Genomic DNA, 27649 nt, shown 5'->3' on the forward strand with positions numbered 1-27649 from the left:
CTACCATATTTTTCACTTTGTCTCTGAATCACAGACAGATTAGACCCACTATGTCGATCTTGATTTTGTTTAACCACAGCCACAAATATTTGCGCTCTGTGAGGACTCTGATAACATGTGCTCACTCAAAGATTTTCCTGCAACCTTAAAAGCTGGGCCAAGCGATGGCTGAGTTCCTGAAAATTTGTCTTAGCAGGTTGAGTGGGATTGTATGTATTAGCTACTGAGGTGAAAGATAAAGCATACTAATAAAAACTTTCCATGGGGCAAAGAGTGAAAAAGAAGATCCTAGCAAATCCTGAATGATTCTGGCAATCGCTGCTCAAAGCTATGAGGCTACAGGAGAACCCAATAGAGACTAAAAGAATCCAGCCAGATCAGGCTGTCCAAGGCTCAGGCTAGCTTGACTACCTTGATCAGGCTGCACAGCGAGACTCTTAATCTGTAGTTGGAGTCAGCTGCTACTACAGCAACTTCAGCTAACTTCTCTCTCTAGTGTCACAGAAGAAAATCTTTATGTAGATTTAACAAAAACAAACAAACAAAAAAACTGTAGTCAGATGGAACCCATCTATGATGGGTTGCAGTTTTGAACTCTGATATAATATTGTGCTTTCTCCAACCTGGCTTTGTAGTATTTTTCCTCTCTTTCCATTCTATTAGAAAATGCCTATCCAGTACATACATATAATATGCATACCTCTGTAGCACCTTCAGCTAGGACTACAGCACTATTGTCTCTGGCACTGAATACACATCTCTTGGTATTTGCCAAGAGCATTCAGTCCAGGGAGTGAGTGGGAGGGTTAGCAAAGGAACAGATGGAGTGATTTAAGCAGGTTGAGGGCAGAGATCTCCCAGGCAAGGGCAGTTGCTACAGACCCTCTGTAAATAATGTCGGGTTTAGTAGTTCAGTCAAGGAGAGATACAGGTATGTGGAGTTTCCTTACTTCTCATGTGTGAAGCATGGATTTCAAGGAGCAGGGATAGGATAATTAGGACTGAACTGTAGCCTCTCCTTAGCACCTTTTGTGACTGAAGAGCTGTACTGTCCCTTCCTCTTCTAAATGCCCTGTGCTCCACATCCACAGAACAGCTGGATTCATCTTTGTTGTTAATGCTTAACTTGCCTTCTCCACCATTATTATGATCAAGAAGTGTTTCCCTCCATTTGTACTTTAGTGCAGACAGTTCTAGGAGGCCCTGGAAGGACCAGATCAATGCAGAAGAGGGGTTCTACTTCACTCAAATTGAGAACACATTTCCATTTCTGTATTGGGAGGCATTAGAGGAAGATATTTTGGTCCAAGTAGCTACATTCAGAAGATAATTGAAGGAATTTTTTTGTTATGGGCCACTGTAGAAATGTTATTTTTGCTACTACTGCAGAGACCTTTCTTGTAAAAAATAGCTGAAATATTTAAAGACTCAAAAGCTGGTTCACATTGTTGGATGCTTTGTAATAACCTGCAGTGATGGAGGGCAAAGGTTTTTTCTTTTAGGAAGTACTTAGTAAAACAGAAGTCTTACTGAAATAAAATAACTCTGCTATTGCACAGATAGTGAGGCAAAGTCAAAGGGGTCTCTGTCAGAACAGGCTGTGATGGCCATATGATAACGTGGCTTTGTTTACTTTGGACAGAATTACCTTACCCAGAAATATAAACCAAGCATTTTCAATTCTTGTGTGAAATTAAGCTCCTAGTTTTGGGTTTGGGTGCCTAGACACACAGTCACTTAGTAAATGGTAGGAGCAGTTTTGATATTTCCCAGCATACTCCTTTGTGTCCCACCTATGGGCAGCTGTCACCCTCCCACCTGTGCTAGTGGATCTGAGCTCCTCATTTACTTCAGTCTAAACCCCTAGTTACAGAGTCTCACCTGACTAACTTTGAGCTGACCTGGATAATCTCACACTGAAGCAACCTAGTTCTGGTTTTACACTTACTCTGGTAACTAGCATAAGAAGTTTTATAATGTTTTCTGCTGCACATGGTACAAGCCATGTGACTACTTTTAAATTATTTTGATAGTTTGACAAATCTGTCATTGTAAGGCAGGTGTTTTAGCAGAGTGTCAGTCCAGAAATGTCCTTTATCATAAAACCTCTGTGGTGTCTCAAAGCTGTTGTTAAACAGTACAGCTATTTCTGCATTCTCAGGAAACTAGTATTCTTTCAGAATTTTTTTTATAGGGACACACAGAATCACATGTTAGGTAATGAGAATATAAAACTTTCTAATTGAAAAGTAGTTGGTGATGATGTTTCACTTGGGACTGAGGTCTCTTACAAAGATCACACTGAAATAGGGACCATCTCAGGTCTACACTCTGGGAGTGGATGCTAAATGATTTTTCAAAGCTCCCAGCTGCAACCTCTGCAAATCTCAATCTGTGTTTTTCTGGCTTTGATTTCATTTTGAATTCTTTTTCTGAGGGCTTACAAAAATAGTTTTTTAATAGCAGCAGCCGCAGCCAGTTCTAAACATGATTAGTTTATATGTTAAGTCCTTTCTGAGTTCTCAGGGGAAGCAGATAACACAAGGTCTCTCTCACTTGGGCTTTTTTAAAATGCATGAAATTCTACTATTCCCACTTATTTATTTTTAATGTGACACTTCTGCTAAATTAGGAGGAAGGATCTCTGTCCCACTCTTGCTTTTTTAATGCCTTAAAATTGGCTTTAATAAAAATCATCTGCTAGAAGCTGCAGCTGAGAGCATTTGAGCTGCCACAGAGGGAGCCTCCTTAGTGGACCCCTATGATGTCAGGATGCATCGAGACAAGCAGAGAGGAGGATAGGAATCCAGCTCAGTCCTCAGACAGCGCTGCCAGGTACCACTGCCCTGGGAGCTGCTACAGAGCGCTTTGCCGATTTCCTCCCACAGCAGAGCAGAGCCCCTGGCTCTCCCCCTTACCTGCCTGCATGAGGACCCAGCAGTGCCCCAGTGAGTCCAGTGGGGCACACAGTGGAGAAAACTGCAGTAGCAGTGGAAGCTCAGGGCTATCACCAGGTTCGGATTCAGACAGCAGCGGGGTGGTGTGTGGTGGTGGTGGGATGAGAGGTGTCCTGTCCAGATACTGGAGCTTGGAGAGCCTTCACTCTGCCACAGGTAAGGGACTCTTTTTTTTTTTTTTTTTTTTTTTTTTTTTTAACTGCTCTGTGATATTGCACTGACCTTGAGAAACCAAATCAAGCCTTCTGGAAAAAGTATATAATTTCAAAATGCAGTCTCTTAGTCATGAGAAATAACCAAAACATTCAGTGTTTGCTAGTTGTACCCCCTGCAGACTTACAGCTAAAACAAAATGACATAGACCCTTAATATACTTCTTAAGTCAGAAGACAAGAAATAGGTTCTTAATAGCATTGGAAACGGTGCTTAGGCTTCTACCTGATGAAAGCTGTCCTTTCCTTTTGGAACAGCCTTTCTTATTTCAGCTTGGTTATATAGACTCCAACGGTAGAGCTGATATTTCTCTGTGTAAATTCCAGTGTAGAGTATTGCTGCCTTTAGAAAATGTCTAAGCAAGGTCCTGCACAGCAGTTGGGGGCTAGGTAGGTTTGCACTGTTGTGTACTGAAAGAGGGAAAGGCAGTTCCCTGAGCCAGCTGCTCAAGTTCGGTTTTCTCGTCTTTCATTTAATTCCTTTTTGAACCAGAGATTTTGGAGGCATGTTCATATAGCTTGGATCTGTTCTGGCTCCGCCTGCCTGGCATTCTAGTTTTTAATCACTGATGTGCCTATTTAGGGTTTGGATGTTTGAACTGCAAGAATGGGAAAGAAGCTTTCTCATTCCCAACTGATACTAGCAAAGGAGTCTGGCAATGATTTTAATGGCCAGTGACTGCCGCTCTGTTCAGTTTGTTTCTTGACTGCTGCTGTTTAGAGAGATTTTTAGCAGAGCTGCAGCAAATTAGTTCGTCTCTTAGATAAATTCAGACAAGTGCCTTCAAGGCCACCCGTGACTGCCATTTCCTTAGTGAAAATACTCAGTGCTACCAGCTAGAGGCAAGGCTTGGGAAGAATTTTAGGTGTAGTTCTGTGTAATCTGCTTTAGTTGCATATACTTTTAATTCTTGAAAGGTCTTTTAATTCCATCCACTACTGTAGATTTGGGGCTGTTTAATAAAATCTCTGTTGCTGCTCTGGAGTCCTCTGCTGAAGTGAGAGTAATTGCACTGTCATATGGGGAAGGACCACAGCAGAGCAGCCAGCCTATCTGACTTTCCAACCTACACACCAGACCTGCTAGGTGGCCAAGAAACACTAAATACCTACAGTGTGTCCTGAGACTCCAGGGACAGGAAAAAAGGCTCAGGGTGAGATCAGGCCATTGGTGCTCCGTTTTGGGCAAAGATCTGGGCTGCAAATGCAAGGGGATGCAATTCTGCATCTTAGTAGTATCTGTTGGCTCATTTTCTCCTGTAACTGGGAATGCAAATAATCCCCGGCATAGCTCTGACATTGGCATAAAGTAACTTTGGCACAGTATTCTTTTTCAAACTACTACTCAAAGTGTTGCACATGGGGCAGTATTGGTGGTTCAGTCCCCTCTGTCTTAGAGGATTTGCTGTCAGCTGACCTCCATGAATGTTTTTTTGGGCTTAATCAGGTCAGTTGATACAAATGATGTACAGTGGTATAAAAGAAATAAGTTTAATAGCAAAAGCAAACTTTGAAGCTAAGTTTCTTTTTCTAAATGCTCTTTCCTTTCCACAATATTCTTGTTCCAAAGGCTGTGAGGCATGGTGTCATTTTGTGGATGCTGTGTGCATTTAGCAGAAAATGCAGAGGTGAGAGGAAATAGAATAGAATAGAAGAAGGTATGGAGGCAGACTGAAGACAGGGAGAAACCAAATTAAGTTTCATAATTACAGTATTGACATATCAATACAATAATAAAAACAGGTTACTGCACTTCAGGCTCCTTGCTGCCTCAAAATGCTATAGTTGGTAAGTGTCTTCTCATGTGCAAAATATGTCTGAGCAGTTTGCCTCTAACTACTAACAAAATTCAGGTCAGAATTAGGACTAAACCTTGAGAGCAATGGATCTCCCAGAAGAATTTATTTTGCTTTGATTCTGCTCTATCAGTATTCTTCTTTGGATTAAACTAAGGCAGCTGTGGTAGGAGAACTGCACCTTGCCATGAATGCCAGTTGGCTGTTAGAGGAGTAAGGCAGGATTTCTTTAAGGCATCTACTAAATAGCATTTTTGAATGGTAGAATTTAATACACTGCTTAAACAAAAAAAACATCAGGAGCAATAGCAGCTGGCAGTGCATAAGCATAGTGGTAACTAGAATGCATGGCAATGTCCTCACCTTGGAGGAGCAGGGAGTCTCCAGGATCTTGGCATGTGTCACATCAAGAAGTCGGGGACAAAAAGTACGAACTGTGTGGAAACATTATGAACTGCCCGATGGTGCATTAAAAAAGGGCTGGAAGATGAGTCAGTCTCTTTCTCTGTTTTAAAGGGATTCTGCATTTCCAGTAGTGTCCTTAAGGCTGGATAGGTGGACTTGGCAGATGGGGTTTTGCTTTTCAGCTCCCAGTGTGCACATAAACTTCTCTATAGAGATCTTCATACTGAGTCTGTTGCTGTCAAAGACTTCAGAGAATATTAGCAAGAAACCACATTTAAGTGACTGAAAAGTGGAGGTGAAAGGTCTTCAGTATTATTGGAATGCAGCCGTCTGAGTTTCTCTTTTACATAATTTAGATTTCAAGAGAGTGAAAAGACAGATGTGTATGTATGTTTACACATGTATATATTTGACAACGTGTGATTTCAGAAATACGAATTGACAACCCCTATGTAGAAAAGACATTTAGCGTTTTCCCAGGTTCACAAGGGGAAAAAGCTGTCTTTGGTTAATAATCTTCCTCTGCAATCAGTAATAAAGTATGATTCCTTTTGTTTTGGAGTTGACTTTCTTGTAATATATTGATCAAGAGGGGAAGTTAAATGTGATACAGAATTGAAAGACGAAAGACCCGTTGTTACAGCAAAAACTTCTGTGCAAATGCTATTTGAAAAAAACTATGCAGAAAACATCGTTCTGACTTGTATGAAGTGAAAAATTCTGTTTCTTATATCAGTCCACGGCATTTTTGGTCTAAATGTCAATATACATTACATTACATGAGGAGGTCCTTCTCCCTGAGGCTAAAAGAAGGAATGCTTTGCCCTTCTACAAGGCTCTCTATTTGAGGATGCCAGAGGACTTCATAAACATCAATAACCCTCACAGAGGGCCTGAGAGGCTTTCAAAGTTTGATTTTAGGATAGAAAAAGAGATACATGTAGTTTGATACTTGGATAATAGCCTTGCTATTTTTAAATACTTATGAGCAATTTCCAGATGTTTGGCTGGTGCAGTACTCCAGTGAGAAAATGACTGGGAGCTGGGGTTGCTCAGCAATTCTGAAAATCAGGCCTGAAGTATCTCAGCTGCACAAAAAGATGTGAGGCATCCAAATTAAAGGTCAGTGGTGACAGTGCTCCAGCAAGTGATGTAGTGGCAGTATGGGCACTCTAATCCCAGTTTCCTAGGCAAGACTTCGTATCCCAGGCTCATGTTGCCCATGTCCCATTCATCACTTTTGTATAGCTCTACTGAAGTTTGTTTCCTTTAGAACATTTCCAGATTCAAGCTTGAGAGTAGGTCTGTTTTTCCAGCTCCTTTGTTGCAGGTCCGGTCCCGACCTCATTAATACTTGTGTTTATTCTTTTGCTTGTCCAAGTCGGGAAGGAATAGAAGAGCAAAGAAAGGTAGGGACAAAGGGGGAATCACAACTTGGTGGACTAGCGGTTGTCATAGTTTCCCAAAGAGATCCTCTGTGTATTTGTGCATATGTAGCAATTTAATTGTACAGACTACACTTCAGTGCACCTCTGCACAGTTTTGTGGCTCCTAAGATGCAAATATGTTCATCTACTAGCCTTGGGAATACTGCCTTTAAACAAACAAGAAAACAGAGTATGTGTGGGGAGTTTGGGGTTTTTTTTTCCATTCGGAGCTTAAAAATAAAAAACACAACACTTTTTTTTTTTTTTTTAAAAGGTTTTTTCAAGCCATTCATTTCATTATTGTGGCTGATGAAGGAGCCAGTCATAGAGCTGTGGCAAATGCTTTGCATCTTGTTTGGTGAGAGATTTTCTTTTGAGTTCTTTCTTTTTCCTCCTCCTTCCCCTAGCCCTGCCTTTTTTGTACTGATGTCTGCAGCTGTGTTCATGGACTGCAGTGCATAATTCCACTGACCCTTCTTTCTCTAGGGTCACATAGTCAGCAGGAGTTATAGGTCACACAACAGGAGACTGATTTAAGGTTCAAAGTGTTTCAGAATGCTTCCAAAAGAGAATGGGAGAAAAAAAAGTTAGTGCCTCAAAGCATACACTACAGCATGTTGATGTTACGTTTCACCCTTGACTTGGCAAATTGTGAGCTAGGATGTTTCAGCTGGATTCATTGATTGCATTGTAGCATGTCCTATGTGTTCTCCCCCTCCCCATATATTTCCTGCGTTACATGCCAGAATAACTTCCACTCATCTTCTGAACAATTAATCAATGAATTAAAAAAAACCCAAACAAACAACCAACAACAACAACAAAACAAAACCCCCAACAATCCATGCTAAATGAACTTTGATTTTTCTCTCTATGTTGATTCATTTGTAAAGGTGATTGACACAGTTAGGTAAACCTAAGGGAGATCCTGAACTTTTGAGGAAGAATTACAAGATCAACATCTCTTGGCTGAACTAATGAGCTGCCCTAAAGCTTAAGTAAAGATTTCTTATTTGAAAATGCGTCTTCCAAATAATGTGTTGAGTGTTGCTGAACTGTGACTTGGCATCATACTCAAATAGTGAGGGCATCTGCATTAATAGTGGTTGAGTTCATTCTAGTGAATGCAACCTCAGTAAATGCTAAGTGTATGTAAACCTGACCACCTAACACATTTAGTACACTTAAAGAAATGTTTTTTCTGTGCAAAATATCCTCTAGCATCGTGCTTTTCCATAAAAAGGAATAGAATTAACTTAGGTAGAAAAGTCTAATCATGTTTCTGTACCTCTGTTCGCAGCAGAACTAGATTTTGTAAGTTCAGCTACTCTGTAGTTCTAATTACATTTTAATGTGTGTGTGGGGGAGGTGTCACTTGACTTTCCCTTGAGATTTTGTTTTGTTTTGTTTTAAAAGGAGTAAATGTTTATTCTCATCCCATCCCCATGAGGCACAGATTACCACCTGTGCCTACCAAGAGATAAACATTCCTATCTTTGCTGATGCTGTGTTTGCAGCTGGGGGTGGGGAGGTAAATCATTGGGACCCCTGCCTATGACGCTTCTGCAGGTGTACAGCCTGTTCAGGTACACCATCTTCATTCTTTTCCTTCTCCACTTTCAAAACAACTCCCATGAAGAACTTCTAGGTTGTGATTACTATTCCCTTTGCTGAGGAATATGGCATCTTCTAAGGCTGTAGTTCCTCAAAGATTCAGTTACCTTTAGAGTAGCGTTTCAGACCAATATTTCTTTCAGGTATATCCATGCTTCACTTGCTGTTAATTTTCTAGATGGAAGTGAAACAGCTTTAAGCCACTTGATTTGGATGCTACCAGCATCACAGCTCTTGCAGTAGGAAACTTGTATAGTCCAGGAGAGCAAATGGAAGGGGGAATGAGGTGGTACCATGATGCCTACCTGACCCTTCCTTTGGGTAGACATGCAAAGGCTTGGAGTAACTGTTGAATGTGCCTGTTCATTTGGGTTATCCTGGACCTACTTCATGTAGGTAAAAAAAGCAGTGAAAAAATAGGTTATAATGTGCTGGCAAAGAATGTATGTGCCCGATTGTCATGAATAATGTGTATAACTTTTGCCTACACTTCATGAAGCTTCACTATTACTGCTTAGCAGTTAGTTAGGTTAAACGATATAGGTAGCTATCATGCCTTTTCTTTGCCATGGGGGTGTATCCTTTAGCTTACTAAGCTTGTCTGTAACTAAGCTTATTCCCTATTAAGGTCTTATTCTCCAGTTCATCTGAATCATGAGAAGTATCTTTGAAGGTTTAGAGAAATATAGCCCTCTTCTGAGGGTCAGTAATTATCTGTGGAGGTTTCTAATTTAATTAGAAACCTGCCTCATCTCAAAACCCTTTGTAGTCTGAGGTTTGTTAAACCAACTAACTAGTTCAGTAGTTTGCTTAAAAGTGCTAGGGACAAGCTGAGTGCACTACACTGCACAGGATACTATTCTTCTGAGCAAGCCCAAAGTCTGAAGGTGAGCTGTCTTCTTGAGTACTGAATACCTTCAGTGGCTGTGCCATTGAAACAAAGGTGCTGTTAAAAGTGGTGTGTCTGCACATGAAAGCAAGACATTAGTTTGTGTGTAAACTGATAGGACTATAGATTGCACCTGGTTAACTGTCTTGGATTACATTGTGTGAACATACACGCTTGGCAGCTGTCACTACAAATATATCTCAGGGTATATTTGCCTAAACAGGCATAGAGTTTTTGCTGTTGTTATTCTCAATCCCTTCTAATCAAGGAGCAAGAGATTCCCTGAACTATGATGTTGGCTCATAAGAGCTCAAGTAACTTTTTTTTTTTTTTTTTTTTTTTTTTTGCCATGGAGTACAGACAAAAAGTTATTGCTTTACTAGAGGAATTGAGCCATTTCCAAGTTGTGCCATATCCCAGGGACTACTTATGGAAGCTCTGGTGCATCAGCCCCACGTGCAGGCCATTTTCTGTATTCTGTGGCCTCCCAGCATGATGTAGGCTGGCAAGTGGTAGTAGAACAGGACTTAATTCATGTGTCAAAGGCAAATGAGAATGCAAAGAAATAAAATCCTAATCGGTTGTTTTGAATGCCCTTCTTGTTCTTACTCTGTTGAATTATCTTTTTATCTCATATTTGAGTGCGTGTGTATATATACAGTTGTTCACTGGTTAAACTTAGAATATTCCACATGCTTATTATCAAAACTGTCTCTAAGGTTTCTTGAAAACAAGCATTTCTAGATTTGGGCTCTAAATTTGTTTATCTACTGATGGATAAAGATAAGGTTTCTTTCAAAACCATTCTTAAGAGATCTAATAAATGCCTAAATAATCATTTGAAATCCATTTCAAATGTACTGTGAAGATATTTGGTACCCTCCCATTGTATTGGAAGGTAAACTACATGTCAGTATTTATAAAATAACTTGAAAAAGAAGTTTTTGTGTCAGGAATATCAGGAAAATGCAGAGCTTTTTTTTTTTTTAATAAAAAATCATTCAACATGAAACATTACAGTGATGTTGTAGAATAAATAAAGGTAAGACTGGCTCTGTTTTCATAACAGCTGGCAGAGGCTTATTTCTATGTGGGACTGAAATAGCAAGAGTTTCCCTTTTGGCCAATGGATATAGTTTCCATGATGTAGTTTTGAGTTAGCCTCTTTTTTTTTATTGAAGCCTGTCCTTAAAAAGGTGGGCAAAAAGAAGATGTGCTAGAAGGCACAATATTAACACCAAACGGTCTGTTTTAATGGGTAGGATTAAGCTATCTATGCTCTCCCTCTGCCAATGAAATCTTTCCATGCCAGGTGTTAAAAGCCCTCAGCTAAGCATGAGCCAAGGTCACTACTCAAATGCATATGCAGAAAGACATACCTGACATTTAGAAACTGCAGTTCATAGATCCTTTTAGGAAGAAAAGGAAGACTACAAACAGTGTGTATGCACTAATTGGACATGACTCCCTGTTCTCAGAGCTGTCATTAAGGTTATGCCTTGCAGTGATCTTTAGAAAAATCAAGGTGTATACAAATTTGAAGGAGGAAAAGCTGTCTACATAATTATTGAATTTAAAAAAAAAAAAAAAAGCTGTTTGGAAACTGGGGGTTCAGCTGTAGCAATAAGGTGCAGTATGCAGTGGGAATCAGTCTCATCTGCTGAACAGGTGCACCCCAAGGGCTGCTGGAGCTTTTTCTGTTGTGTGACTTCCATTGCTGTCTCTCAGGTAACTTACCATTATATTGTGTTATACTGTATAGTCTGGACACAGTGTGCCTGTAAGGCTTAAGAGAATCACACAAGTCAGCAACCCTGTTCAGTGCTGTGTGCTAAAGTGGTCAGTTCAGCATTCATCTGAAAAATACATGCCTGCAGTGTTCAGACCTGACCTCGGTTTCAGTTGTGAAGTATCTGCAATTGGAAGATTACAGCAGGATGCTGAAGGCGGGAGTATGGTCCAAGAGTAAGGCACTCTGAGCTCCAGGCCTGGGTTTTATAGTCCTACAGCAGGCAAAACTGCTCACATCATTCTTGTGCAGATTTTGTTGTATGGATACATTCAAAGTGTCTCAGTTTCTGACATTACAGAGTGACCTGGAAAAGAAAATAATAGCATGAATTCTGGAGCTTTTGTTTGAAGCACTGAGTAGGTTCTCAGTTGGCTCAGTTCCTGCTGACTTGACTGGTGCTCTGGCAGGAGGGCACTCTCCCTGAGCAGAGCTGCATGTCAGCTTGAGGTCACTGATGGTACATCCTGCTCAAGGCAAAAACCTACCCTGCATGCCTGAAAGAAGCTTTGACAATAAACCTTTTAAGAGAGTTTATTATGAAAACACAGCATTACTAATACCCTGAAAACAGTGGATTTGGATCAATTTGAAATGTGGCATTCTTATCAGCCTTAAAAGCCTGAATAAATTAAAAATATGCAGAAACCATCTGTACTGAAACTTGTTGATTGGATCTGTCAGCTCTCTTTAGAGTGAGCAAAATCATTTATTTTGGGCTATTTTTGGTTCCAATTGTGAGCTTCACCACAGTCTCTCTACTGCGGTAAATCTAGAGCCTGGCAGTCCTATTTCATGCTGGCTTAATGTCAGTACTCTCCATAGGCTGAATTCTGGGGGTTTGGTCAGGCTTTCTCCTATGCATCTGCGGTCACAGTTGGTGGTATAATGCTCACCTGTGTTCATGCTGCTTTTTCTGGCTCATGTGAGAGCATGCACTAGGCAGCTGGGACTTCTTCTTGGCCCCCAAGTACCACTTGACCATCATTTCTAAGCCACTGGAGGAAGTCTCCAATGTGACTGTATGTAGGACAGCTTACTTGTCTTTTAGGCAGCCACTTGTGATGCTGTGCTCTAGGTAACTCCTCTGATCTGGAGAACTTAGCTTTCTGAAGAAAAACAATATACTTCCACAGGTAAGATAAATGTCGCAGCTTTTCAAGCCTGTGACTTGACACTTGAACAGAATTGTTTAAAAATCCACTGAATTATTGATGGCCAGGTCATTAGTTTTGACTCATCTACATCATTCTTGATGTCTCTGAAATCATAAATGTAGATGAGTGTGAGCACTGCTGGGTGAATTCCTGAAAGACTGCTTGGCCAAATACAAGGGTTTTTTTCTGAATAAAGATGGGGACTGCAGTCTGGCATTCTGCCTTCCTCTCAGGCACTGCCTTTCCTTTTCTCAGTTTTCATTTTTGAGAAGGGCATCTTGATTGCAAAGATTTTTTCCAGTCGCAATAATACTAGAAGGTGAGGATGACTTCTGTTTTTTGTGGGAATATAGTGCAAATACAGCGAAGAGTAGGACCGTTCTGTCCAATTGTCAGAGGACTTGTCACCTATTTTTATGCTTTACACATCTATTAGGGTGTTCACTGATGTGCGGTGGCACCAGTGCTTTAACTTTGCAGCTGACTGACCCAGCTCCTTTATCATACTGAACAAAGAAGGGGCAGTTCAGCAAGCTCTCAGTGTTCAGAGGAAAACGAGTCTTGACTAAGTGCAAACTGTAAGCAGATAAGGGCAGAAGTAATCTCTTCCAGTTACTTCCCAGCCTTTATGTAAGACAAAGGTTTTTAATGGCATCTTGACTTGTGTGGTTCACTGTGCTGGCAGTATTGATCCTTTTCTCTTCTCTGATCAGGCAGCAGGGGGGGATGGAAGCTTCCCCCTGCACCACTGTACTTCACAAGGAGGCTAACTTGTATGACTGATACCAATTTTCTTTAATCATGCTCTTGTTTCCAGAGTCCTGGAGAACTGAAGCATCCTCTGCAGTGGGCTGCTCCTGAAAACTTTACCTACTGTAGAAAGTTCTAGTTTTGCTTCAGGGCTTCTAAAGCAGGTCTTCCTCCCGCCCTGAATTTCAGAACGGTTTAGGCACCTCTGGAGACTGTCTAGTGCCATCCCCCTCCTCAAAACAAGGTCACCTAGAGCAGGTGGCCAGTCGAGTTTTCAATATGTCCAGGAATGGAGACTCCATAACCTCTCTGGGCAACCTGTTCCAGGCTGCGACCACCCTTACAGTAAAAAAAGTTATGTGTTGAATAGAACTTACTGTATTTCAGTTTGTATCCATTTCTTATTGTCCTTTTATTGGCCACAACTGAGGAGAGTCTGGTTCTGTCTTCTGCACCCCCTCCTATGAGGTATGTATACGCATTGTTAAGATCCCCCCGAGCCTTCTGTTCTCCAGGCTGAACAATCCCAGCTTGCTCAGTCTCTCCACGTATGTCAGGTGCTCCAATGCCTTAACCATATCTGGCCTGGGTCTGGAGCCACTCCAGTACATCCATATTTTCCTTGCAGTCTTATTTGCATTGGTTGTCACCTGAGTCCTGGCTGAATTTAAAATGCTGGGGTTTTTTGAGTCCTAACCACCTTAGTGATCATCCTTCTCCCTGTGGGTAGCAGAGCAACTGGTATCACATTTGAAGCTTCATCTGTCAAGTGCTTTCTTTGGCAAAGGAGGTAGGTAGGTGAAATTTTCTAAAAACATAAAGCAGAAGCAAATCTTTCCTGCCTTGGTCCTGAGAGCCAGGGTTTGCTGACTGTTGGATCACTGCAGGCCTCACAGGTTGCTTCCTGTTGATCAGGTGAGCACATAGTTGGAGAAGAAGCTTTGTGGAGACAAGACAGGTTGGAGTTGCTTAATTGCAGCAGATGTTGTAGTTGATGGTTCATTGGTGACACATGCCTGTGTCAGGCTGTTTGGTGCCCAAAGCTCTGAAATAGTGTTTGATTCTTCTAGGCTATGAATTGCATGGTGTGGGGTATTTTGTTTGTTCATGTTTTGGGGTGGGTTTTTTTTGTGGCCTCTCACTGCACATTTCTGCACTTGCTAAGCACACCAGTGGGAGTTGGGAGAGTTAACATCCGGTCAGTGCTGGTTTTGCTTCTCTGAGAGTAAAGTCAGATAGCTGTATCATGGCCTAAGGCATATGCCAGGCCAGACTGTGGTGTGCTGCACGTGAAAGGGATCTGGTTGCACAAATAGTTTATGGAAAGGTGAAGCCATGTCTGAAGTATCTCTAGAAAGCACTGAGGCTATGTGCTCCTTGATCAAGCCTTGTATGTAGTTTCTGTACTATACACACTGAGATTCATTCAGCCTCTCTATTTATAGCACTCAATAAGTAGCAAGTGGCACAGAATGGACCTACCATAATGGACACAAGAGCCTACAGTTTCACTGCTGCAGTACTGTAATTATTAATCTCAGAAACCTATGTCAGAGGCCAGTGTGCTTTTTAGAATGAGTACTTGTGAGTAAACTCCATGGGTAACCCAGTTTAAACACTGCATCCCTCAGTTGTGAATGTCTTCCCTTGTTGCCCACCCAGCCTGTGGTGCACAAAGGGTGTCAATCTAGCTATTGTTCTTATGCAGTTCAAAGCATTACAGTTAAAACAGGTCTTTCTCTTGTAAACACTGGTCTGCACTACTTGATTCTTGTCAAAGCACCTGAGGTAGCAAGACTTCAGGAGATTCTCAGGGAGAGACTCTGGAAGTAGATAGGAATACTGGGGCAAAAGGGGTTTTGGCAGTTACTGTGTGTGCTCTCTGTGGCAGGCAGGCACATTAGCTTCATTCCTGCTCTGTTTTCCTCTTCTACAAAGCCTAAATACAAGGGACAAGCTTGTGTGGGTTGCTAAGCACTGTCTGTAAGATAATCAAAAGGAAAACAGAGCTGGGCCATAGACCAAAACCATTGCCTCAAGTACCCTACAAGGGCCGTAGAAAGAGGTCTGACTCTGCTGCAGGTTGGAATTTCCTGGCTCCCTGTGTAACACTGATCCATGATCTCAGAGCCATGTGACTGGGAGCATCTTAATGGATTTTCAGAGTTTAACAGTAGCTGTAGGTACCCATTCACTATTTTAAATGGACTGATGTTAATTAAAAGCACAAGCAATTCACACATTGTGTAGCTCTCCTTGTGCCAGAATGGTATTTACCACTTAGGAGCCTGCAGTACAGCAAGAAGAGCAAAGTGCTCATGTTTTGTCTTATAACATGCTGTGTATTGTGCTAAGGCAGCAGCTGGCGAGAAGGGCCTCAGGTCAGGTCCTGCACTGTAATGGAGTTTCTTCAATGGGTAATGCTGTTTGTAGTACTCTTCAGGAGGCCTTACTACTGCATGACCCTCACTTATCTATGAGAAGAAGGAAAACACTGGTGAGTCCTCCTGACGTGACTTAAGAAGTCATCTGTTCTTTGCTTGTGTGAAAGTCTACCTTCAAAGCAGAGCTGGTGAAATGAAATGAGCGTATAAGCCTCAGCTCTTTCAAAGTGATTGTGAGAAACTAAGTTTAAACCTTCCTTCATCAGCAGTTAATGCTCAGCTGTTTGACTTTGTACTGGAGAACTTAGGGTGAAACTAGGCAGCTGGTTCCCTCCCTTCTGCAGCAGGAGAGAGCATGGGTGGCAGAAATACAGTGATCAACAACTGAGAGCACTAGTACCTCAAAGGGCTACCATTAATTCTTCTCTGAGTGTTTGCCCACGGCCATAGGAAGGAGCTGGGTTTAAATGCAGTGCAGCGGAATGCCCTCTAGTTATGTGTCTCTTCCTTCTCTGTTTGTTGAAGTCAAATGTCTATATTTGGCACAACCTAGGCTGTTGTCATGGAAATGGTTGTATTGACACATCCATAGCAGAGCAGCTTTGTTCTGTACAGAAGGATCAGAAGGATGACGGGTGAGAAAGGAAGAGGCCTGTTCTCAGCATTCAGGTGTTCATAATATTTGTTCTTCAGCTTCTTAGCTCCAGTTGGAAGGCATGCAGATGTTGGATTAGTTGTTCTGAGCCAGTATTGAAAGAATTATGTAGAACAATACCCAACATTTGGACTTTAACACAGAGCATTACTGAACATCATACAAGATAGGATCCCCAGTTACAATAGCTGCCTCCCACCTAGCTAGTATGCTACTGATTAGCACCATTATAGAGCAATAATATCTCTGCTCAGTCCTTTTTACCCTGTATTTCTAGTTCATGTGAGATCTTCCATGTTCCTACAAAGAGAAAATGCACCTACTATTCTGAAAATGGTAGGAAAAAACACCTTATCCTTTGCGCTCTCCATTTGAACATTGTAGTTGGAAACGTCAGGGACTGCAGCCAGGTATTTCCTCCTGAACATGTGGAAAAGAGTAATATTTGAAGAGTTCATGAAGGTGAACTTAGAGGGTAGAAGTTAGTAATGTTGACAGATTTCATGCCTAGTGTGCTTTCTGCTGCAGCCAGGCTACCCTGCATTTCCCCCAAGACAGGTCATCAGCTGTGAGAAGGGGAAGGTGTAGAAGAATGAATGTTGGATCTATTTGCCTCATGTCAGAGTATTTTCACAGCCTGTTGCTACAGGGAGCTTCTCAGCTTCGCACCAAGAAGAGTCAGAAGATAAGAAACTTCAGAAGCAGTGAGGGAAGCTGCATCCTGCGTCTCAGAACTCAGCTCTGCAGGGTTCTTTCCTCTAGTGCCTGGATCCGTGAGAGGAGTTCCTCCCCCTTCCTGTGCATCTTGAACCTGGTGGGAGCATATTTCAATGTTTTTAATCAGATATTTGGCGGGGTTTTTCCTCTGTTAAACATGCAAATAGAGGCTGGTACATGCTTAGTAAAAGCCATGCTGTTTCTAATGCAGTCTGGTTATGTATCCATCATGATCCAAAAATCTTCACAGTCAGACTGCAGATAAGGATGGCCTTTTCTGGTTCCATGTCAAAAATCTTCACTTATCATGATGGCCCCTGTAGATTGGACAGAATGCAAGTAAAGGTAGCTCCTGTCCCTGTGTAATTGTCCCATGCACTCCAGAGCCCCCTGTAAGCAGGTAGGGCAGGACTTATACAGAATCCACCTTTGCTGTGCTCCCAACCACTTTTAAGTGCTTTAATGGATTTCTTCTTTTCAGATTTCAGGAATGTTTATTCATTGATCAACATTCCAGATTCTGTCATATATGAGCAATCCATGTTAGGGTGGTAAAAGGTATTTGTAATTAGTGCTTCCCAAAACCTAAGTTTTCAAATTTTGCATTGCAGATTTGATTTAAAAAGAAAAAAAGCTTTATTGTTTTGCTTAAGGTTTGGATGCAATAGTCTGTTTCCTGGTGCTTTTATTTTGTGCGTGTGTGTGTGTGTATGAAGGGAACCAGACTGGAAGGATTTTTAGTTTTTGTAGAAATTTGCAAGATTAAGAACATCATCTTAATTTTTTTAGCTGCTTATATCTGTGCCAGCTGTTCTGCCTGAGAAAGCTTCTGCTTCCTTCAGGGTTGTGTGGCTCTAGCACAAACTGGTCACCCTGTAAATACTGGCAGATTAGGGTTACGGAACCCATATTATTGCTGGTATTCAAAAAAGAAGCATCAATAGCAGCAACCTGGAACTTACTGTTTATCTTTGATAAAGCCAAATACTGAAAAATATTCTGTTATCTTGGCCTTTAATTGTCATGACAAGTGAAATGAAAGATGGTCAGTATTTATTATTAGATGCCATTAATCTATTTATTATTAGATACCATTTATTAAATAAAATGCATCTTAATTTCTCCTCCTCCTTTCTAGGAAGATAGTTCTCTTGATTAGTGATAGCACATCTATATTGCTGCCCTGGGCACAGCTGATGAGAGCCTTGGATGGCTTTTGTCTGCAGGATGTGGTTATGGCTGAATAATGGAATGAACAAAATATGAAATATAATCAGAACAAGTTCCCAGGCAGTTTTTCATGTTAGAAATTGGGGAAGACCTTAAGAAGAAATATTTTCCTTTAAAAAGCCATTTTTATATACATTTTCTTGGAGCAAAGGGACTTCTGCAGATATGCCTAACCTTATGAGGTAATCTTTCCAGATCAAGGAATCTCACCCAGGGAAAGAGGGCCAAGTGGCTGCTTTCAGTTCATCTCTCTGGTAAGCTTTTTGTATCTCACAATGGCAATATAGAACACTTTTGTTTTCTTTTTTTGATTGGGACCACTTCTGAGGCAAATGTCAAGTGACTATTATAAGTATGCTCACCGTTTTGGTAGCATAGCGGAAAAAGGTGGAGAAATGACTGGGAACTTGGATATATGTTCTGTTGAGCTGTATATTGGCTTTGGTAGAAAATGAAGGCAGTTTGCAAACTAACCCTTTTATAAAGATAACAAAGGTATAGAACTGCTGTCCTTATCTGGCATCTTTCAGTGGAAGTAGATAGAATTCTCTCCTGACGCTGCAGTGGAATATTTGATATAGTGCAGAAGCAGAAAATGCCAAATGCAAAAATGTCATCATCCCTATTGCAGGATGCCAACTTGGCTAATACAGAAAGTCCAACTCTATTATTTAGCAGCATGAGGCATTTGACACACAAGCTACTTTGCCTGGCCAAAACCTGCTCAGTTACACATTGCAACTCTCACCAGTTTCAGACAGTGTTTTCACCCTGCTATCTGGTGTATCCAGTTTGCACGTGTTTGATGGCTACAGTTATGGTAGGCATCTTGAGTTGTTCAGAAACACTTTTATCAGCCAGACTTTAAGGTTTGGGAGGCCTATTCAGGAGGAGCAATATAAAGCTTTTTAATCAGGTTAACGCAGGCAACTAGTTACGGTTAAAACAGCCAAGTGTTTTACTGTGACCTCCCTGCCCCCGGCTTCTGAGTAATTAATTGCTATATTCTATGGAGCCTGTGACTTGTGACATCAGTGAGGGAGTAGGATTTGGTGGCTGGTTAGGTACTTCTGATTGAGAAATTAAATGTGCAGAAGATGGTAATAGAAATACTGAATGTATTGATGTTTTCAGGTAGGTGACCTCTTGGCTGTCCTTAGCATTTGTGAGTAACATGTCCTGGATCTCTGTCAGTGTCATGTTCTCCCCTACACTATCCATAGGGTCTACTTCTTCATTTGTGCTCCTACCTTTTCTGCTTGCACAGTCACTCACTGGTCTGCCTACTGTGGATTCACAGGTTGCTACAGTTACTGTGAATCCATCTTCAATTCTTCTCAGACATGCTGATGTCCTTTTCCTGTCATCCATATATGACCAGCTTCAATCAGCTCTCTTTCCCACCCAAACTTTCTCCATTATTGCTTTCCCATTGTTGAACACCAATCTCATGTGCTCCTAATACAACCTGTCGTTTCAGTTTGATTAGTTAAGGGTATGTGAGAAGAGACCCTTGTATTTTACTTAGGGTCCATGAAAGCTTTTGACATACAGATCTATTCTCTCTGTTCTCCAGACACCTCCACCTCTGTTGGAAGCACCTTAAACTCTTTATAAGTCATCCTATAATAAACCTATGGCTTTACTGCAGCAGTTTGACTCAGTTCATGTTTCAAGACTATGTCACTGGCCTCTACTGCTGTAAACAGCACTAGGTTGTATCTTCTGCTGTCATGTGTGTAGCTTCTTCAGTTTTAGGTCTAGATAAACTATTAATAGGATAGAATTGAGGTTTGCTGTCTGGAGGACATCAGACCTTTGTCAGCATAGAGGTGTTGTGCGCTCAAAGTGGATCCAGTCCTTGTGTTTTACAACTTTCAGAGTAACCTGTAACTGTTATTAGCTGACTTCAATTAGCTTTTACTTTTCCAAAAGGAAATCTTAGAAGTGTGCCTGGAATTAAAATTTAGAGTTTCCAGTGGATCTTACTCTGCTTGTATTGCCACGAACTGAAATCACCTCCTGCAAGAAAGAATAGTATGCAGGTGAGAAGATGCTATCTTAAGGAAAAAGAAAGTTTCCAAGGCGGTTGCATAATATAAAGTGAAATGGAAAATTAAAAGCTAATTTGCCTGAGAAGTCAGCTCTGACTAAATCTTGCTCTGCTCAACTCTTAAAACTATCTAAAATAGTGATTTTTGCATCAGGTGTCTCAGTTGCATTCTGAGATCCTCACGCTCTGGAAGGTAATCACCTTCTTCTTATGACTGATTAAATTAGTTTTCCTCCTTCGGCAGCTGAATAGAGTTGTAGGTAAGTAGCAGTTGTGATACATACGACATAAGTTGGGAGTGTCTCTCTTACCTGTACTCCCTTTCTTCTTTATGCAATAATACTTTGCATAAAACTATTCATGCTAGTCTTTGACATTCTGCTTTGAATCTAATTGTAATAGCTTTGCCTTTATATAGACTGATAACCACATGAAGTAAAATCCATTTAGTTGTCTGTATGGATCTCCTATTGCTGGCCTTCAAGGAAATGCTTTTGAAATTGGTGACTTGCTCTGTGAACAAGTAATTAGCATGAGGTATCAGAAAAATTAATTAGCTGCATTTGAGCACACAGAAATGAAGATTTTCTGTGGCATCAACTGGAAATACCAATGGTTTACAGTGGGCAACTTCTCACTGTTATTATAATGCAAATAGGTACGAGTTAATTGGTTAGGGGTAAAGGAAGCTCTTAATTGAAATATCAAAAAAAGATGCAAACATGCAGAATAAAAGTTGCAAGTACAGCACTTAGCACTAGAGAGAAAAGTACTCTGCTATATTAATTGAAATATATTAATATTAATTAGACTATGCCTGTAGCATAGTTTTGGTCTGCATCTAGTGAAGAATTTTGTAATACATAGACTTGATGATCAGTCAGCTTATTTTCAGTTAATGCTAATTTATGATTTAAAATAATCTTACCTCTGCTTTGTGATAGTTGTTGCTTGTGAGACTGAATAAAGTAAGGACAAAACAAGACAAGCATGACATTTGTGTAATACAGCATGGGGTTTGTGACTAAGATTGGCATATCTCTCCATTAGCGGACCTTTCTGGCGAATATCTTGTGCCTCAGATTAAGAGTGGACATGCTCACTGTCAGGTTGGCATAGCTGGTTGTATCCCCTCCTACAGACTCACGGGCTGAGGCATTTAACCTCTGGCATTGCTCATGCAGACAGTAATTCCAGGAGTGGTCAGTATCCATTACACACTTGGTGAGGCAATAAATACAGAAGCTGGCATACAAAGCTGAAAGTTCCTGAGGGGGAGAGTGCTTTATTTATATTGAAGCTGTTTTTTGAAATCAAAGACTGTAACTCATTTCTAAAAGGAAGCATCCATTTATAGGTGGAATTACTGGAGGTTTATTAGTGATAGAAGTAGATAGATTGATGCTCCAGGAATTCAGTTCTGCCCATACGTCCCATATTCCTGTGCTGGACTTCCAAATTTTGTGCATTCTCTCTCCAGCAGCAGCAGACACTGTGAGGTAGTGAAAAACACTGGGTTTTGTTTTGATGTGTCTAAAAAGTGAAGGCCTGTAATGTCATGTTTAGTGTAATGTCCTCAAGATTTCCAATTAGCCCTTACAAATCAAGGAATTAGCTATTTGTTAGCTTTTCATGTTGGAACACTTGCCAGAGGAAGGACATAGTTCAGCCCCTGGAGCCACAAGCCAGTGGATGGATGTTTCATGCACTTTAGCTAAATTACAAAGACCACCACTTACCATGGAAAATCCTCTGGTACTTCCTGGCAGCTGGCCATTCATGAAGGCCTTAAGTTACATAGCTTAGAAACTCGGGAGCATGGGAACTTGAGTAGAATTAAGTTGGATGAATCTGGGCCCTAATCCCTGTTTACTTCTGTGTTCTCATCTGTGGTTTAGCAGCATTAGTTACTGTACGTGCTAAGGCTGAAGTCTTGGTCAATAATGCTGAAAGAGATTGAAGATACTATTATTTTCTATGCGTGGGCTTGCAGAAGGTCTGTGCTATCTGGAGATCTATAACCAAAAGACTTTAAGTGCTCTTAGTAGGGTGGTGGACCTCTGTGTTAGGTTCAGTCTGCACTGGAAGGAGGTTCTGTCACTTACTGGTTGTGTTGTGTGACCTTGGTTGGTGGGACATGTAAACCCACCTAAGTTTGCATAACTTTTCCTGTGACATTTACCATGAAGTAAGTACGTACCAGAAGTAGGACTGTAATTGCTTAGTGGAGCCCATATTTGGAGTGAAATCTATTTCATCTTTGGTTAAGAACATATGGAATGCCTTGCCTTCTGAGTATACTCACCACACATGGACATCTTTTCTGGGAGACAAAGGAACACCCGTTTGTGTTCATATTCTTACTTTGTTTGATCTGATGAGCTGCCTAGGCTTCGCCTGGGATGAGGGACAGATAGGAAGTCCCTGTAAGGTGCACTCTGCCATTCTTAAATGGGCACCAGTACTTTTGTTACATATGGGATTTTTGTCTAACCGGGAACAACAACCTTTGGTGCCTCTTTTTACAGATGCCAGCTGAACTCTTGAATAATTCTGTGCAGTTTTGCTTTCAGGGGAATAGGAACGTTTAATGACTCTTACCTGAGGAACTGAATTTAGAGCATCTCTCAAATCTTACCTTGACACCTAAAATGGAATACAGAAAAGGGCTATCATTCCTAAACCCACAGCAGAGATGAAAGAAACAGAAAGCATTAGCCTCCTAAGCCAGTGTGGCAGCTTTTTTCTATTTTATTAATGTGTACTTCAGAAACAAAGATGTACTTGCTCAGTTTGTTCATTTGCTGAGACTAATTTATGTTCTGAGTTCAGCCATACTATTTTCCTTAGTGCTATGGAATTTGGTTATACTAACAATGAAAGAAAAATCCAGAGGGTTGATCTAGAGACAGGCATAATTTACAGAAGGAGGAAGCCCTGTGGGATGTCTTATCACTCCAGTTTTCACTAATAGAAAGAAACTATTCAGCTCTTTTTGTTCAGATGTTACGGCAGACAGAACTCCAGAACTTTGGCTGCAACAGTTGCAGAAAACAGAGTTAATCACTTTGGCACCTGGGAAGCTAATTTACTACTTGGCTCTGAAAAATGAGAAAAATGAGAAAAAGTCTTTATGCAAAGTTTATTTGGGAAAAAAATAACTATAATGAAGTAAAAATTAATCAGCTAGCTCAAAGCTTTTTTTGAAAATACTTTTGCAAAAATACTACAGATCAAATGCATTATTTAAAGATTTCAGGAGGTGTATTATAAATCCAAAGCTCTTACTTTGAGGAAATTTTATTACTGCATACAAACCCCATGTAACCCAAGGTGACAAATACCACTTCTGCTTTCCCCACTCCTTTGAAGCAACTGTTCACTGTGAAAGCACTACATTTCTTGTTACACATTGTTGTACTGTGACCTATGAAGAGTAAGGGCACAAGAACATGAGAAGTCCAGGACCCAGTTTGTACATCGCAGAGGGAGTTACTTTAAATTTAGAAATTGGACAAGCTGTGTAAACTTTTTCTGCATTTTTGTTTTTGGTTATTTGGTAGGTTTGCTTGGATTGCACAAAAATTGTTCCAAGTTCTGTCCTGCTCCCATCTGTCTTGGCTCTGGCTGACTTCACTAGGAGCAGTGACATGTGCAGTTAGATTCCACTTGTGCAGAACACATCACCACTGTTGAGTTTGAAGGTTGGTTCTAAACTCAAATGTTGTTCAATAAAAAGACGAGATTCTCCTGTTTGCATTTTACCCAAGAGTCTCTATCTTTATGCCTCAAACACCTCTTAGTGCCATGTTTCAGGATAGAGGACAATGTCTTGCTGTCTTGGGTCAGTGACCACCTAGATTTTATTCCTGGCAATGACAGCTAACTGGAAGAAGAAAGCACTACACTTGATTTTAGGTTAATATACTGTCTTAGTTGATTGCATTTTACAATCACAGAGCATAACTGTAAAACTTCTGATATGTCAGGGCATTATAACATTGCTACTGACCAAAATTAACAGAAAACTGAGCTGAATTAAGATTGGGGGAATTCAGTGCTTGTAATTATGGTTTTATAGCAACGTTTCAAAACATTATTGAAAAAGGATTACCTGCAATGTTTGAGGTGGCAATAAAGATTTGAAATGTGATCATCAGTTGAAGACATTAGTGCATTTCTTGGTGTGTAATACGTATTCATCAGCAACATATCACCTTCCCATGGTTGTGTTAGGGAGAATATTATCTTTTAATTAAAAAAGATAGGTCTGATCAAATGTGCTTACCAGACCTTTCAATAAGAATGATTCCTGCTTTAAGGTCATACTTCCACTCTCAATTTAAAATTGCAACTCAAGGCTTTAAATAATTGAGCTACAAGGATGCAGCTTTTACTCACAGGAAGAGCAAAAGCAGGGTTTTTTTGTTGTCTGTGACTACTGTAGGGTCACAGAGTTGGGACTGGTACCATTTATGGAAGAGCTCAGTTGGGTCAGCTTTTCAGGTAGATAAGAAAACTTTATTCAGCCATGTTATGCAGAGCATGCTCACTGTCTCAGCCCTATCCTCAGGAACAAGTGTCCATATCATGATAAACACAAATGGGGGTTTCTTGTCAAGCTGTGGAGTAGGGTTTGTCAATTCATCCCAAGAGGTTCCTTCCTAAATAGGACTAAAGAACTGTAAGCTCCTGTGGACAGCTTGGATGGCCTCTGCCTTTGCTCTGCCTGCTCTCCAAACAGATGATGAACACTTTAAAGGATTTGGCAGCTTACTGATGTTTCTCAAGTGCTTGCTTCCCATCAGAGCGGAAGGTGCTATTTGGGGATATGCCCTTGCTAACCTTGAAATAAAGTGATCACAGCAGGAACATGAACTAATTCCTTTTGCTTATTAGTGTTCTGTATGACTTCCCTGTGTCCACAGCTAGGCAGCAGCTTGTTGGCTCTGTTTCCTGTCTTGTCTTTTTCCTTTTCATCCAGATTCACCCTCTTTCAATTTTAGGTATTTAGGTTTTGATTTCTGAAAGAGAAAGAAAGGAATCTCTGATGAAAGACGTAGGCATCATCATTCTTTTAAGAAAGGAGAGAAAGAAAAAGTGAAGTATTGTGTAGCATGACTGTTTGCTGAAGAACAGACTATCTGGTGGCACAAACTATTGATGTGTTTATTGCGAAGCAGAATGAAATTCCCAGTAGTCAGAGCTCAGACCTGGAGGAGTTGGCAGTAGCAATAGGCAACAGCAGCTCTGCTAGGAAAGGTTGGGTTTTTTTCAGAGATTTTTCTACATGAATAAATTCAGTTTGCATAATGGAGTGAGGAATACCTCTTTTTTTAGCTGACCTCTTTTTGGCTTCTCAGCTTCTTTCACTGTCTAATAGCCAGAGACAAGCTCTATCTGAAATTCCCACAGTTCTTTGCCCCTTTCATTCTCCGGCCACCTAGAAACTGCTTGCTATTTCTGGATTAGTGCCGGGAAGAAGTTATCTGGGGAACTTGAGAGTAAGAGGGTGTATTTCAAACTAATCTTAGGATCACTAGAGCTGGATCATGAGGTATACCTGTATATTGTCTGAAACTACCAAAATCCGTTCCTGTATCCCAAGTAATATGCAAAGAGTGGAAGCAGTGTTGGAAATATAGTATAACTAAGATATTCTCAGATTTATGGCAATTCTACTGCAGTTCTGGGGTAGAATCAGAATTTTTATTTTAATATCTGTAGATGCACTAGAATGTGTGTTTCGGAAAGAAAACAACCAGCCATTGTAAGCTGGATTCTGATTCCTGCACTAATTCCTGAAGCCTTCAAGAATCATAACCGATCTCTTTAAATAATGAGGGAGGAGACAATGATAGAGCTATGTTGTGACCCCTGCTCTACTACTGTTCCTCCCTGCCCCCCATGCTTTGATTTTTGGTGAAGCAAAGAAACAGGGAGGAGGAAGAATGTTATATACAGCTGTATCTTATTTTCTGAGCATTCTGTAAATGCTTAATTATGTTGCTTTGTGCCATGAGAACAACTGGCTTTTTTCCTATGGAAAGCTGATTAGTTGATTATGTTTGAGCCCATTTGCTAGGACCTATTCATTGGCACATTTCAGATGCACTGAAGAAAAATACATTGTCTGATCAATCTTTGCTTAGTACGCGTGTTATTTAATGGTGCCATTAAATCTGGGGAGCAGCCTTTTGCTACAGTATTTTCCATGAGATTATAATTTAGAGTTTCAATCTACAATGTTGATCTGCAGCCAGAACATTTTCATTCTGTTCTGGGTGACTGGTGGTTCTTCTAGTGAGTTTCTTGAGAGAAGTGCATTTGAACCCAAGTTCAACACTGCATGTCTAAACCCAGGCACCTTCTGTGCCTTCTGCTCCGAGTTGGTCAGAAAGTACAGTACAAATTTATGCTGCTGCTTAGCATGTTTTCCTTCGGATTTACCAGATGAGGTGACTCTGTAAGGTACAGAATTAGATCTCAGAAAGATTTATATTGAGATTTTGAGGTATTTTTATTACTCTGGAAATTACACATAGAATGTAGGTCACGATTTCACAGGGAAAAATGGGTCAAACTTCTTACTGAAACAGTGAATGTCCCCTGATACTGTAGGTATGCAGAACTGATATATCCTGTACAATTTTAGTATACGTGCCTATCATGGGATCTGCATCTCTCATCTGCAGAAAGTGTGAGTAGATCTGGGTTTATAATTGGAAGCCCTAACCCTGTGCTGTCCATATCCAACACACTCAATGGCCTTAGGGGAAGCCTGTGATGCACAAGGAATGTGGGTTTGCTGCCAAGTGTTATAAAATGCAGAGATGACAGCTCTGTTCCACAGAGCACAGTCTAGAAAGATGCATAGACATCTTTTACATGATGTTGGTGTCCTCCTTTTGAGCAAAAAGACAACACAGATTAAGAAATCCAGTGGTAAATGTGGCTGACGGGTTTTATTGTCTTAGATATAAACTTGTATCTTGCCTTAAAAACAAAAAGGCAATTTTGGAGTGTTTGTATAGTTTTCTGGTGGTTTGTTTCTGTCTTGGTAACAGACTTTGCTAAACGGCATTGTTGACTTCGATTTATCAAAAGTCTGTTAACATGATGCATGAGTTCCATAGCTCCCATCCCTTACCTACGAGTACTCTTACCGGTTTTAGTCAGAAGTAATGTGTGCTTCTGACCACAGATGTAGTCAAATTGATTAGGCTGTTAATCAGTGAAGTGGTTTTGGATTGGAATAATTTAAACCAGTTTCACAGACATACTGCTTCATCACCGAGTCTTGTCCAAATATCCGTTAATACCATAGTCTCTGCCAAAGCAAGGACAATGTCCTTCCTTGCAAATTCTCTCCTACTAGAAAGAAAGTGAGCTTGATGCATACAATGGGTTGTCAGTGGTAAATAAAACAGTGAGAGGGGTCTCACAAAACAGAATGAGATTTCAGGCTGCTGTTGTAAGCTGTTCTGTGCTGACTTTCAGCTGAAACAGAGTTCTTAGAAACACTGGGGCTAAAATCATTCTGGTTTGTCTTGGAAGAGAGATTGCAAGGCAATAACTTTCAGGTCTGTCCAGATATTTGTGAACTTTGAGCAC

The 27649-nt window shown here is 40.7% G+C and overlaps 1 protein-coding gene across 2 annotated transcripts in view; it reads left to right on the forward strand.

Annotated features, from left to right (window-relative positions):
- Positions 1–27649, forward strand: part of ARHGEF4 (Rho guanine nucleotide exchange factor 4) — a 236383-nt gene that overhangs the window by 121929 nt on the left and 86805 nt on the right. Inside the window, exon 1 of one of the 2 annotated variants that reach the window (XM_030028407.2) lies at positions 2747–3113. The exons of the other annotated variant lie outside the window; for it this stretch is intronic. Within the exon in view, the coding sequence (XP_029884267.1) occupies positions 2762–3113 (352 nt within the window). The 5' untranslated portion in view covers positions 2747–2761. Of the gene's footprint in view, positions 1–2746; positions 3114–27649 lie in introns of those variants that run through there. 2 annotated transcript variants of the gene reach the window in all.

Source organism: Aquila chrysaetos, chromosome 10, assembly GCF_900496995.4.
Source record: "Aquila chrysaetos chrysaetos chromosome 10, bAquChr1.4, whole genome shotgun sequence".
NCBI lineage: Eukaryota > Metazoa > Chordata > Aves > Accipitriformes > Accipitridae > Aquila > Aquila chrysaetos.